This window comes from Podarcis filfolensis, assembly GCF_964270895.1.
Source record: "Podarcis filfolensis genome assembly, chromosome: 2".
NCBI lineage: Eukaryota > Metazoa > Chordata > Lepidosauria > Squamata > Lacertidae > Podarcis > Podarcis filfolensis.
Window position 1 is genome coordinate 47,975,787 of NC_139605.1, and position 14,086 is coordinate 47,989,872.

At 41.4% G+C, this 14,086-nt stretch overlaps 1 protein-coding gene across 1 annotated transcript in view; it reads right to left on the reverse strand.

Moving 5' to 3' along the window:
- SLC6A11 (solute carrier family 6 member 11) overlaps nt 1-14,086 on the reverse strand; it is a 96,737-nt gene that overhangs the window by 48,785 nt on the left and 33,866 nt on the right. Inside the window, exon 7 of the mRNA XM_083603403.1 lies at nt 1,703-1,837. Coding sequence (XP_083459529.1) covers nt 1,703-1,837 — 135 coding nt within the window. The remainder of the gene's footprint in view (nt 1-1,702; nt 1,838-14,086) is intronic.

The window sequence follows — 14,086 nt, forward strand, 5'->3', positions numbered from 1 at the left end:
GGACAGGATCACACTTCAAAACGACCTTGACAGATTAGAGAACTGGGCCAAAACAAACAAGATGAATTTTAACAGGGAGAAATGTAAAGTATTGCACTTGGGCAAAAAAAATGAGAGGCACAAATACAAGATGGGTGACACCTGGCTTGAGAGCAGTACATGTGAAAAGGATCTAGGAGTCTTGGTTGACCACAAACTTGACATGAGCCAACAGTGTGACACGGCAGCTAAAAAAGCCAATGCAATTCTGGGCTGCATCAATAGGAGTATAGCATCTAGATCAAGGGAAGTAATAGTGGCACTGTATTCTGCTCTGGTCAGACCTCACCTGGAGTACTGTGTCCAGTTCTGGGCACCACAGTTTAAGAAGGACACTGACAAACTGGAACGTGTCCAGAGGAGGGCAACCAAAATGGTCAAAGGCCTGGAAACGATGCCTTATGAGGAACGGCTAAGGGAGCTGGGCATGTTTAGCCTGGAGAAGAGGAGGTTAAGGGGTGATATGATAGCCATGTTCAAATATATAAAAGGATGTCACAAAGAGGAGGGAGAAAGCTTGTTTTCTGCTGCTCCAGAGAAGCGGACACGGAGCAATGGATCCAAACTACAAGAAAGAAGATTCCACCTAAACATTAGGAAGAACTTCCTGACAGTAAGAGCTGTTCGACAGTGTGGTGGAGTCTCCTTCTTTGGAGGTCTTTAAGCAGAGGCTTGACAACCATATGTCAGGAGTGCTCTGATGGTGTTTCCTGCTTGGCAGGGGGTTGGACTCGATGGCCCTTGTGGTCTCTTCCAACTCTATGATTCTATGATTCTATGATCTGCTGGGCCAGAGTTTGCCCATGCCTGAAATAAAGTGTCTCTAAGCCTGTTTTGCTTTGAAATAAAGGTGGTGTGGATGCTTCCATTTTACTACTAATTTTAGTATGGTGTGTGTGTGTGTGTGTGAAACTACTGACATTTAGAGTGGTTTAACTAATGTGGTTGCTTGACTATCAGATGCATATTGGATCATGCCCACAACATCCATGCTGACAAGCAGCACATCTCTATTTCAGGAGTAGGGAACCTATGGCCTTCCATCCAGCTGCTGTTGGACCCCCATCATCCCTGAACATTGGCTATGCTGACAGGGGCTAATGGGAAATAAAGCTGCAGCTACTGATGGGGCCATGGAGTAGCCACCCAAGATTTAAACCAATTTGCTTGAAAAAGTAAAGAAATATAATACGGCAACAGTTGTTCCAGATATAAAATAAGCGAGTCTTGCTTTTAAGAAAATATACATAGGATTTCTCTGTAAATTTCATTAATATGCCAAGCAGTACAATCTGATATGCTAATTAAGTTATGAATGATACATTTTATGGCATTGAAGCAGTAAAACTAGTGTTGGTTTGATAACAGAGTATGTATTGCATATATTCCAAACATCTCTCCTAAATCCACCCTTCTCCCCGGAAAAAAATAAAGGAAATGGTATTCTTTTCATGGTTTCAAAATTCCTGAAATTTTTACATCTCTAGGTACAATTAAACGCAGCACAAATGTTTCCAAACTGGCTTTGCTTACTTAACATCTAGTTGAAACTATAGGGATTCGCCCCTTGTTTCAACCTGAAATAAAAACACAGAAGACAAAAGTTTGGGTACATGATGGAAAACAACAATGCACTGGATGTTTACATTTTATTAGCTCCTACCTGTGGGTCAGAAAGTCGCGATAGGTCAGGGTACAAGTAGAATTTTATCCCTTCAGCTGCCCCAGGTAGTGTTACTCCTCGAACCAGCAGTACCAAGAGCATGATGTAAGGGAATGTAGCTGTTACATATACAACCTATGAAGAACAAGTGGGAGAAAACACATTATTTTAGCAACAAAAAGTTACATGTAAAATAATGTACTCAGCTGCAGTTCATAAATGGAGGATAATATTATGTATGCTTACTAATCCAGATGTCTATCAGGAGATCAACAGCAGGCGGGGTATATTGCCTATATGTCCTGCTTGTGGACTTCCCATAGGCTGCTGGTTGGCCCTGTGGAAACGTGTTGGACTAGATAGGCCTTTAGTCTGATCTAGCAGGGTTCTTCTTATGTAATTTTCTTATGTTCATGATGATTCAGTATATAATAGAATCATAGAATTGTACAGTTGGAAGGGACCCTGAAGTTCATCTAGTCCAACCCATCTAGTGCAGGAATTCTGCCCACAGTCATCCCTGGTTGGTTGAACCACCAACCTTCTGGTTAACAGCCAGATGCACTGACCCACTACGCTCTCTGGGCAATGGAAGGCTTGTAGCTAGACTTCAGTTGCCAGGGAGCTGGATCTGGAGAGCTTGGTTCAAATCAATGAAGCTGTCTTATACTGTCTATTGATATATCCAGCTCAGTATTGAGCTGACTGGCAGCAGCTCTCCAGGGTTTCAGACAAAACTTATTCATACTCTGACCTGGAGATGCTGGGTATTAAACTGAAACCTTTTATATCCAAAGCATGAACTACCACTATCCCAAAATTGGCCTTGGCAGGCCTTTGTCAACTGGGTACCCTTCAGATGTTTGGAGTACAATTTCCATCAGTCCCAGCTGACTCAAGCTGATGGGAGGTATAGGCCAAAACATCTGGAAGATATTGTGTTGACAAAGGCTGATCTAAGGGGAGGAAGTTCCAAAGCCTTGGTGTAGCAACCGAGAAGGCAGTTAAGTTGAACACCAGGTCCACAGATAGACTCAGGAGTATTATCAGACTCTGAACCAAAAGTTTCAAGGGAAATAGTACCCACCCAAGATAGGCTGAACTCCAATTTTCAGAACAATTCTACTCATCTACTTCAACTTTGTCTTGCCTGGAAAGACAGGCATTTGCTTCCATCTAGTCCAAAGGTTCCCAACTGCAGGTCCGTGAACCCCAGAGGGTTTGCATAACCCACCCAAGGGTCTGTGGCAACATTCACATAACAAAAACTACCACAGAGATACCAAAATTTTCAAAAGTAGGGGGTCCATGCCTTGGCTTTTGAAAAATAGGGGGTCCGCAGTACTGAGCTAGTTGGGAACCACTAATCTAGTCCATTACTAAGTTCAAACATCAGTTTAGCTCCTCAAAAGCCACCCTAAAATGCGATGGAAAGGAGAAGCAAAGCTGAATGTTATCAACATATTGGTGCTACGACACTCCATATCCATGGATGGTTTCCCCCCATAGTTTTTGGTAGATGTTAAATTTCTTGTGGGGACAGGATGGACCCTGAGGAACCCCACAGACCCAAGCATGCCTCTGAATAACCATTGCTGTAAATCAAAATCAAAAGTGTGGAGAATGCTGTTGCACCCAGGTTTCATTTAGGCAGTTAGTTGTCTGCAAGAACAGGATGCTTGACTAGATGGGTCTTTGGCTTGTTCAGCAGGGGTATTCTAATTTACCTAAGAGACCCTCACAACCACTGCTAGAAACTGCCCCTTCAAGAAGGACTGGAGCCAGATTGAAGCAGTGCATCCCAGTCTAATCTATGGTCAAGAAGAATATGGTAGTCAATGGTATCAAAAGCTACTGGAGGAACCAGTTGAATCTATAGGGACACAATTCTCCCTGTCCATTTTTTGGCATATAAATTTCAATACAGCAACCAAGCCCATTACCTAATCAGGCCCAGATTAAGATGGAACCAACTAATCCTTATTTGTAAAATTCAAGATGAGGCATCATTACCGTATGGCTAAAATATCATGCACACATATGTATCAATCATACTTCAATAAGGTATAAGTAGAAAGAGTTAACCTAAGATTTAACTCAGAAAAATAGCTAAAAGTGATTACAGAAAAGCAAAAATAATTTTTGACATGGATGCATTTATGCCTGGGCAAAATTTTAAATAGGAAGTCGATGGGCACAGGTTTCAGCAGGAAATATGGTTAGATCAGGCTACAGTTAGAAGTCTATATGTACCGATGAAGAGTAAATGATTAGGCAATATGTTCTTGTCTAGAAATGGGAAAACAGAGGAATATGTTAGGGAACAGGAAAGTAAGAATTAGAATTCAAATTGAAAAGACACTCTGCATGTGTCCAGAATATATAGACACCAATGAGAATACTGGCATGCCCATCGTTACCATATATGGAAACCCAAAAACCGTATAAAAGAGGTTGGGAAGTTAAGCTTGGGATGGAATTTTAGCTTGGACTCTGGTGGCCCATTATGTTGCATTAATGTTAGGTAACTCTGTTGGACTGTGCTGATGGGCCACCTCCACAAGTAGACTGACATGTCTTTGGAAGTGTAAGAAACTATTTGCTTTCTTTGAAGCTGTGAATGTCTGTGTGCGCAGATTCAATTTTAAAAAAATTGTTAAACTTGCAACTCAGTTATGTCGACTCTACAATATTGAGTTCATTGGATAAATAAATCCCCAAAGCCAGGAAAGTAAAACAGTAAGGCAGTTGTAGGGTACCTCCAGCCTTAGAAAATTTGCCACCCTCATTACCCACTTGATGATTCTTCCTTTGGCTGCTCTTATCAGCCAGGAAGGGCAAGGGCGGAGGAGCATACCAGCGGTTGGTCTCACACCTCCAAAAATCCCATCTGCATCCTTCATAAACTATCCAAAACAAAAGGTCAAGCCATTTCCACAGTTGCATTAACTGTGGTATCCCAAGCAAAATGATTACAAGTTGTATATATTTGCACTGAATTTTTCTTCTACTCATCCATAAATCAAACACAAGAAAGTTCAAGGCTAAATTTAGACTGCAAATAAAGCTGCATTTATATAAACAGAAGCAAATGTATAAACATAAAGAACTTTCATTGAAGTGTTGTAAAATTAGAATGTTAAATACAGAAGGGTCTTCTTCATGCAGCCTGTTTTCTGGCAGCACATTCATGCACCCTTAAATTATTATTAGTATTATATTTATACCCCACCTTTTTCCCTGACAGGGACTCAAGGTGGCTTACAGATAAAAGAAGAACAGCTTAAAAACATACAGGGATTTAAAAAAAAAATTATTGAATTATAACTATATATAAATATAAAAAATTAAAAACATAACAATAATATAATGAAAACAGCACCGCACCAGCCCTTTCATTAAAATTCCCAAAAGCTGGTTGGAATGAGAAGGCCTTCATCTGCTGGCAGAAGGCACACTTCAACTGTGCAAATGCACTCCTGGCCACTGCAGAGACTTGGGCATCCATGCTGAGAGCTAAACCCAGGAGCAGGCCCAAACTGTGAGCCAGTGTCTTCACGAGGAGAGCTGCCCCATGCAGCACAGGTTGAATCCCTATTCCCTGTTTTGCCTTCTGACTGACCAAGAGCACCTCTGTCTTGCCATTTGTTCACCCTCATCCAGTCCATTACTGATGTCAGGCAGCAGTTTAGAAATGAGAAGAGCTTCCATGGATTTAGGTGGAAAGGAGAAACAGAGCCGAGTGTTCTCAGCATACTGGTGACACTAAACCCGGAAACTTCAGACAACTCCTCCCAGCAGTTTCATGTAAAGGTTAAATAGCATGGGGGACAGAAAAGAACTCTGAGGGACCCCGCAGGTCAACAGCAAAGGCATTAAACAGGAGTCCCCAGCACCATCTTCTGGGTTCACCCCTCCAAGGAGAAACAGAGCCACTGTCTCATCCCAAGTCCCACCCCAGCAAGGCAGTCCAGAAGGATACCATGGTCTATGCTATTGAAAGCTTCCGAAATGTCCAGCAGAACCTACAGGGACACACTTCCCCTGTCCCACTCCCCCAAGGTGGCCAAAGCCATCTCTGTCCCATAACCAAGCCTGAAACCACATTGAAATGGATCTCAACCAGTCCCCTGCTGGCCTTTTTGATGAGCCGGTAAAAGCAAGGCTCTAGTATACCTATGTGAGCAATCACATTTCCAAGGATCCTGCCCACATCCTTGAGCCCATATCCAGCAAGCAGAGGCCAAAGTTTAAATTCACTGGACCTGTATCAACTATAGTGTCCAAGTCAGAAAGGATTGATTTTGTCAATGAAGTGCTAAGCTGATTGTTCCCAGCAGGCTGCCAAGTGGTCATGGGTAGGCAAACTAAGGCCCAGGGGCCGGATCCAGCCCAATCGCCTTCTAAATCCGGCCTGCGGACGGTCTGGGAATCAGTGTGTTTTTACATGAGTAGAATGTGTCCTTTTATTTAAAATGCATCTCTGGGTTATTTGTGGGGCATAGGAATTCGTTCATTTTTTCCCTTCAAAATATAGTCTGCTCCCGCCCCCAAGGTCTGAGGGACAGTGGACCGGCCCACTGCTGAAAAAGTTTGCTGACCCCTGGTCTAAATTCTCTCCTGAGCCAGAGTGTAAAAGACCACTGACAACTTGAAAGAGCTCTGCTGGACAGCTCCTTGCTGATGCAATGGAAACGGGGTGGGGTAATCTTGCTCCCTTTGTTGTTGTTTAGTCGTTTAGTCGTGTCCGACTCTTCGTGACCCCATGGACCAGAGCACGCCAGGCACTCCTGTCTTCCACTGCCTCCTGCAGTTTTGCTCCCTACATTTTGCTCCCTACACTGCCACAAAACAGATCTTCAAATAGGCCCCAACCTGTGTTCAGCCTGATTCATTCCGAGCTTTCTGCCTATGTTGCTCTAGTCACCATCTCACGTGTTTCATCATCACTAGCTCTATAGAGGACCAAGGGGTTGGATTGACTCCACTCCATGAGAGGAGATGCCTCAAGAGCCACTCCAAAGGCTGAGTGGTTTTGTGGAAATGTAGAGAATTTTTCCTGGGAGAGAAATGGAGGATCACCCTTGTAATTGCCCTCCAGCCTTGCATGGAGATGGACTTGCAGTATCAATTAAACAGTACATTTATATTAGTCTGCACTGCAGGATTACTGGTAATATTTTGGGTGCATTGGCTCCCATTTACAATACATTAAATTTGAGTCACGCATACTACGCATTAACATTCAGTGTTGTACTATCCCCATCCTTAAATACAACTTCTGCCCTTTGATTCCCCACTTAATGACCTGGAACCTTATGTTAACTTGTACCGTCATTATGGAGCTTTGTTGCTGTTATTATTACTGGGTACATCTCAAAAACCATTGCAAGCTTCCTGTACTTTTTCTTTTCTTTTCTCCAACATGTCAAACTTCTCTGAATAAAACAAGGACAACATCGTTTCTAATTACACTAGATCCTGTTTTAATTGCCTCTAATTGCCTAGTGTATTAATTTGCATACCAATGCTCAAAATAGTTCCTCCACATCCCTGCTATGCCCCAGCAATGTCAGTGTGCTGAGAAAACAAAACAAATATCTAGCCTATCTGTTTGGACTGCAAGTTTGAGTCATTACATAAACTGAGACTTCTGATCAGAAAATCACAGTATATACAGTTTGCAATGCAGCAAGCTTAACTCTGGAGAGCCAGTCCAGAAGTAAGGCAAACCTCAGGAGGAACGATACAGTTTATCTTTAACCTGTTGAGACAGAATAGGAAGCACTCAGCATGGCGAATTGAGCTGGAAAAGTTAAAAATAGATTTCCCAGGCTGCTGCTACAACACAGCATGTCAGTTTAATGTTCACACACTATATCACCACAACTTCGAGATGAATCAGAAAAAAGAGTTGGCTGTAGTGAACCTTACTCCTTTGCTTTCCTTGTATTGTGCGTATACCATGTTATTTGTTAGCTGATCAACATTTTTTTTGCAAAAATGGGCCCCTCCAGACTGCTATTTTATTGGAGGTATATTCTGCTAAATGTTCTTGACACAATAGCAGTGCATTAAAAAGGTAAAGGGGACCCCTACCATTAGGTCCAGTCGTGACCGACTCTGGGGTTGTGGCGCTCATCTCGCTTTATTGGCCTAGGGAGCCGGCGTACAGCTTTTGGGTCATGTGGCCAGCATGACTAAGCCACTTCTGGTGAACCAGAGCAGCACACGGAAATGCCGTTTACCTTCCCGCCGGAGCGGTACCTATTTATCTACTTGCACTTTTATGTGCTTTTGAACTGCTAGGTTGGCAGGAGCAGGGACCGAGCAACGGGAGCTCACCCCATCACGGGGATTCGAACTGCCGACCTTCTGATCGGCAAGTCCTAGGCTCAGTGGTTTAACCCACAGCGCCACCCTCTGCTTCATTAGTTGTTCCGTGGTGCTACCCCAAATGCTGCCACATTATTGCTGTCCAGTGGGGCTAGAGCACAACAAACGTGACAAAAAAAAAAAGGCCAGAGGATTTGTGATATAAGAAGTTACAGGATTTCAGCAGGGATATGCATCGACTGGAAACAAAACATTATAGCCACCCCAAAACGTTTGTAGGGGCAAACAGTACTGAAAAATGGGATGACAAATGACCATCCCAATAACATAAAGTGCACTAATCATCATGAACGTGCAAAGAAAAGGATGTCTGGAGGCTCCCAGTCCCTTACAGTGAGACTTTTATCACTGCAGTTTAACAATTATGGTTGCATTTTGGTTTAATGTTTTACAACTGCCATGAGAACTTTGCCCAGATTTACTGAAACACATTTTGCTTTCCTCAAGATTCTTTGAACATTGGCCTGACTAGAAATCTCCATACTCATTTAGAAATTCTGCTTAAATCTAAATTTAGTGGCACCTGAGGGGATGTTTGGCCACATACCAACACACACATGCACATGAGTTTTTACTAGTGTTATTTAAATTATTTATTCCTTCCACTGGGATTCTTCAGATGCTTGACCTGTGCAATGACTTAAAATTTTTTTTATGTGAAATTAAGAGGGGATTCAACAACAGAAAAAAACAATTTTTAAAATGTATGAGTGAATGGAATCAGTTATGAAGACTGATACTCATCTCAGTTGTCAGATTTTGGATTACATTAAAGGCTGCACAATTGCCATTAAAGTTTTAACATAATTTCAAAATGAGGCTGGGTTTTTGGATTTTTTATTTTATTTTATTTTTTACCTTAGACACAAAAAGTCATTCAGCTATCTGCATAACTCTTTACAGAGTCTACTGGCAAACTCAAATTGTCTGCAAAAGTTTTTCACTGCCACCCCTTTTTAAAGTGGCTAAAATGTGATTCTGACTATATGAGAAAAAATTAACCATCTACACATACATTTTCATTTGTATGAGATTATGTGAGTAATACAGATTGAATATGTAAAGTCATAAATTATTAACACTGAAATAATTGTTGTAGTTGTGCATAAAAATATTTGTCTTTTTATTTTATCAGTCATTTACTTACCTAGTATTATTAAGTCGCTTCCCTGTACTACCTTTTTAAAAACAGACAGGGAGGAGGAAAAATCAAAAGCTCTGATTGTAAAAAAGGAAAATATTAAATTCAGGCGATGAGGCCACTTGTATAACTGAGACTGAAAACTACCCTACGTTATCTCTCACATGGGAATGACCCTCAAGTTCCTCAATGTATGCATTGTCACAGCCCAAAAAATCCTGCTTAATTTTTAGGGTGAAGCTGAATTCCTTTTCATGTCTATTAGACTGAAGCCTAATCTAGTCTCTGGGGCCAATTAAAGATATCTGCAACAGAAAACCACGTGGGGTGAGGGATTAAATAGTTTGTTTTTATTGCAATTCCATGCTGATTGCAGTTGCATGTGAAATACATTGCAGTGCTGCAGAAAGACTTCTGCAGCAAGCTGCTCTGAGATTTCCTTAAATCCTCACCAATGTGTTAAGAGAAGAAGAAAACATTTTTCAGTGTTTTAAAACTTCAGCGAGAAAAGGCAGGAAAGCCCAAAACTCTGCATGCATCTCATGAACGTTCTACTTTCCTCCTCTGAATACAGAGATCAATCTTGGGCTGCATGTTAAAGCCTCACTATGAAGGACTATTCTCTGCTATTACTTCAAGCTGAAACAAAAGACACTTCAGGAGATATAATCATTGCTGCCTAGTTCCCTTTCCTAAAGACTTACAATGGTCCCCAGTTCCTTTCTTTTTTCGCACATCTTTCTCTTTTATTTTCCTCTGCTGTCCCTTTACACTTTTTCTTTATGCCTCATTGAATCCATTAGACTCCTTATTCAGTCTACTATTGAAAAAAATAAATTTTCTGTGTGGAACTACTGACTGAGTCTTAACTGCTGGCAAGTACAGCTTAACTCCTTCTGATGAGTTTACTTTAGAGTTAGAAGGTGAAAGGTACACAGGCACTGTTCCTTAACTTTATGAACATGTGCACATGTTATGTTGGCTTAACTTCACCTCTGCATGAGAGCTTTCTTATCCTCACTCTCCTCTAAACAAGCAAAAAAAAAAAAAAAAAAAAGTGATAAGTGACTGGCAAGTCTGCCAGTAGCAGCAGGATGAACTGCCGGTTTCTGCATCTTACTCTCAGTGTTCCAGCTGAATTTGTAATGTTATTGTCAGTTTGAGAATTTCAGTCAAAGGATGAATACAATACACCACTGCCAGATGTTACTATCTCCAGAAATGAGCAATACATTCTGGCTCAAAACATTTCAGGATAAGAAAAATGGCAGCAATCCAAAGCATCTGGAAAGTCCACGTAGCAGGAGATGTGGCACAAAAACAATGTACTAGCTTGGTATTTCATGTAACTTCATAATTCCGGTCAGATGAAGAGCACAGTCTCCCCCGCCCCCCGCAGCAGGATCTCACTAGAGCTCAGCTCCGGCACCTCTCAGGTAGGCACTATTTCCATTCTAGGAGGAAGAAGTTCATGGTGAGCTCCAGAACCTCTTTTTCTAGAAAAATAGCACTGATGAAGAGGGTTTAATATTAATGAATCTTTGAGGATATGCCTACAAAGAACCTGCCTTTTGGCATCTGATCTGCTGAATGCTGCCACCAATGTGCAGAATGTTTTATGTTCTGAGCCAGAAAATAGTTTTGGTGAAATACTCCTTGATTTAATATGTTTTAGCATTATGAACTGTCTAGATTATTAGACAGCAAACCAAGTAGCTGTAAACTTTGGTGATGCACCTAGTACCCACTGAGATCTCAGCTTGACAAACATGGTTTAGCAAGACATGAATATTATGTCCCAAAGGGCCCCAGTCAGCACCCAGCCTAACAGAGTACGCACTCAAAAATAATCATCAGAATCCTCTGCAACAAGTAGATATTTTTTGGTCAGCGTGCAAAGGTTTTTGTGAAAGAAGAAAATGTGAAAAACTCTGCCAGACAACATCAATAGACAGAAGCAAATAGGGGAAGGCAAATTTTCACAGAGAATATTTTTTTGCAGTTCATATGATGACTCCTACCTTTCCAACTTTTTCACTGATTGGTTGGAACTGCTTTAGGAAACAGTGTTAGCTGTCTTGAGAATGCTAGACAGTTCTGCCTACCAGTTGCTGGGAATACCAAATGGTAAAAAAGTAAAGGTAAAGGACCGCTAGATGGTTAAATCTACTCAAAGGTGACTATGGGGTGTGGCGCTCATCTCACTTTACAGGCTGAGGGTGACAGCGTTTGTCTACAGACAGCTTTCCAGGTCATATGACCAGCATGACTAAACCGTTTCTGGCACAACGGGACACCGTGGCGAGTGCTAGTGCATGGAAATGCCATTTACCTTCCCGCCACAGCAATACCTATTTATTGACTTGCACTTGAACTGCTAGGTTGGCAGAAACAGGGATAGAGCACTAGGAGCTCACCCCGTCACATGGATTTGAACCGCTGACCTTCTGATTGGCAAGTCCAAGAGGCTCAGTGGTTTAGACTACAGCACCACCTGCGTTTCTATACCAAATGGAGATAGTGTTATTGTACTCAGGTACTGCTCACTAGTTTCCTAAAGGCATCTGGTTGGCCAGTATGAGAACAGGATGCTGAACTAGATAGGCCTTTAGCCTGATCAAGCAGCCACTTATGTTCTTAAAGTTCTGTGATTCAATAAGGCATACCATAGCTATGTACTTTAACACATACTAATCACATACACACACCACAGCACTTATGAGCTTCACTGGAAAGTACAGTAATGGAATTTTGAACAATTTGCTACTTTTCAGTGAGCAAAAGTTACCTTTTCCATTCCCACTGATTATGTATTCTAGTACAACTTTATGTAAGGAGAATCTGTTGACTCTGAACAATGCAAAAGCAAGATTAGGTTACAATTCCATGTTTTGAAGCTTTTTCCACATCAGTAAACCATAATGATGGTATTTCAAAAGGCCAATTTACAGAATCAAAACCTCTTTTTTTTTTTTGCATGATGAGTTTCTTACAGAGCTAGCAACACTCTGCAATGGTCATGGGATTGTTTAAATACTTATGATAAGCATCTCCCCACTACATCTCAATGAAGGCTTAACACTACTCTGACAGCACAATAAAATGATTCCTCCATTGCAGAATCATGGCAAGTTTTGGTTGTATGACGTAGTATTTCAGGCTTTAATCGACTATTCATTTAAGTGGTTTCTTCAGAGAGTAATAAAGCATGTCCACTTCTCATTTGCAATGCTAAGCTAAGGCTTTTGCTTCTCCTTGCTCCAGGCAGAGCAAAGCAAAGCAGGAGCAACCAATAAGCTTGTACCAGCATAGCAAGCCCCCTTTCCTTTTTTACTGTGGCTCACTCCGATGTGTGAACCAGTCTAGTATTTGGTATACATTTTTTTTTTTTAGCAAGAATAACCTTAGATCAGTCTTCTTCAAACTGGTCCCTCCACCTGTGATAGCCAGGGCGAATGGGAATTTTAGTCCAAAACATCTAGAAGACACTATGTTCAGGAAAGGTCACTTAGAAAGTAAGGATTCTAAGTGAAGTGGCCCTTTTTTTTTTACCTATTTATTAAAATGATGTATACCCTGTCCTTCAATCAAATTCCCAAAATTTATAAAATTTCAGATCCAAATAAACCAAGTTAAAAATAAACAAAAAATGCACTAAAGCAGCAAAATCTATAAGAGAAGTATGCACAAAGGTCCTATGCACACTTTCCTAAGTGTAAGCCCCACTGAATTCAATAGGGCTTACTACTGAGTAGACAAGCAACAGCTTGTACTGCAAATTAAATTAAAAGGCTTGACAAATTAATACTTCAATCACCTAGTATTCATAAAGTCCAGTGTACAAAACTTTCAGACCCAGACTATTACTGGGGGGGGGGGTCAAACCAGTTCAGGCACTTTGGAATCCATTTTTAAAAGACCACATTAATAATAATTTTATTTGAGATGTTAAAGTAACAAACAAATCCAAAAGTATGCCAGCATGATTAAAATAATGGATTTAAGGAGCTTGCAATTGTAAGTTGCTTTGAGACATTTTATATAATAAGCATCAAATAAATGCAATGAAAATAAAAGTGCCCCACATTGCCACATTTCTCCCCACACTGCTCTCATGTAGATGTGCCTTGCATTGACACATATCAAACTATTTTGAAGCAAACATTTTGTGATATGTGACAGTCAGCTTTTCATAGAAAAGAAATTTCTGTGAGCACACACACACAAGTCCTTCAGAAACCTTGAAGTAGGTATTTGGATATCATTGGGTGACTAGGAGCACTGAGGATTCAGCAGTGTACAATGGCTTCCTGTGCTCAAAAGCAGGCTATCTTGTACTCAGAGCCAGCCAGATTATGAGGCAGGATGAAGCAGCTGCCTCAGGTGGCACCCTTGTTCTCAGTTTTGCCACCAGTCTGCCCAGCCTCAATGGGCCTCCCATCTGCTGACACCTCCCCATCTGCTGAGTCAATGAGAGGGGAGACATTCCACCACCCAGCTTCGCCACTGAGAGATTTTCTCCCCACTCCAATTTGCTGCTGGGTGGGTGAAGTGAATCCAGAATTGATCTCTTCCCTCTGCCACCTGGTGGGGAAGACTCTGCAACAACTTCTTGAGGAGAAACTCTTGAGGAGAAACTCATCATGGGGGTAGGAGTGAGGTGTTTCACCTCAGGTGCCCAAATGCCACAGACCATGCCTGCTTGTACTTTGAGAAAAGCATGTGGGTTTTGTTAAGTATCTTAACTGCATTGAGATGCAGTAGAAAAAAACGGTATTATAATTTGCTGGCTTTGAATCTTTGAAATTCACTGTACTCTGAATGCGGGTAAATATTCATTTCTGCAT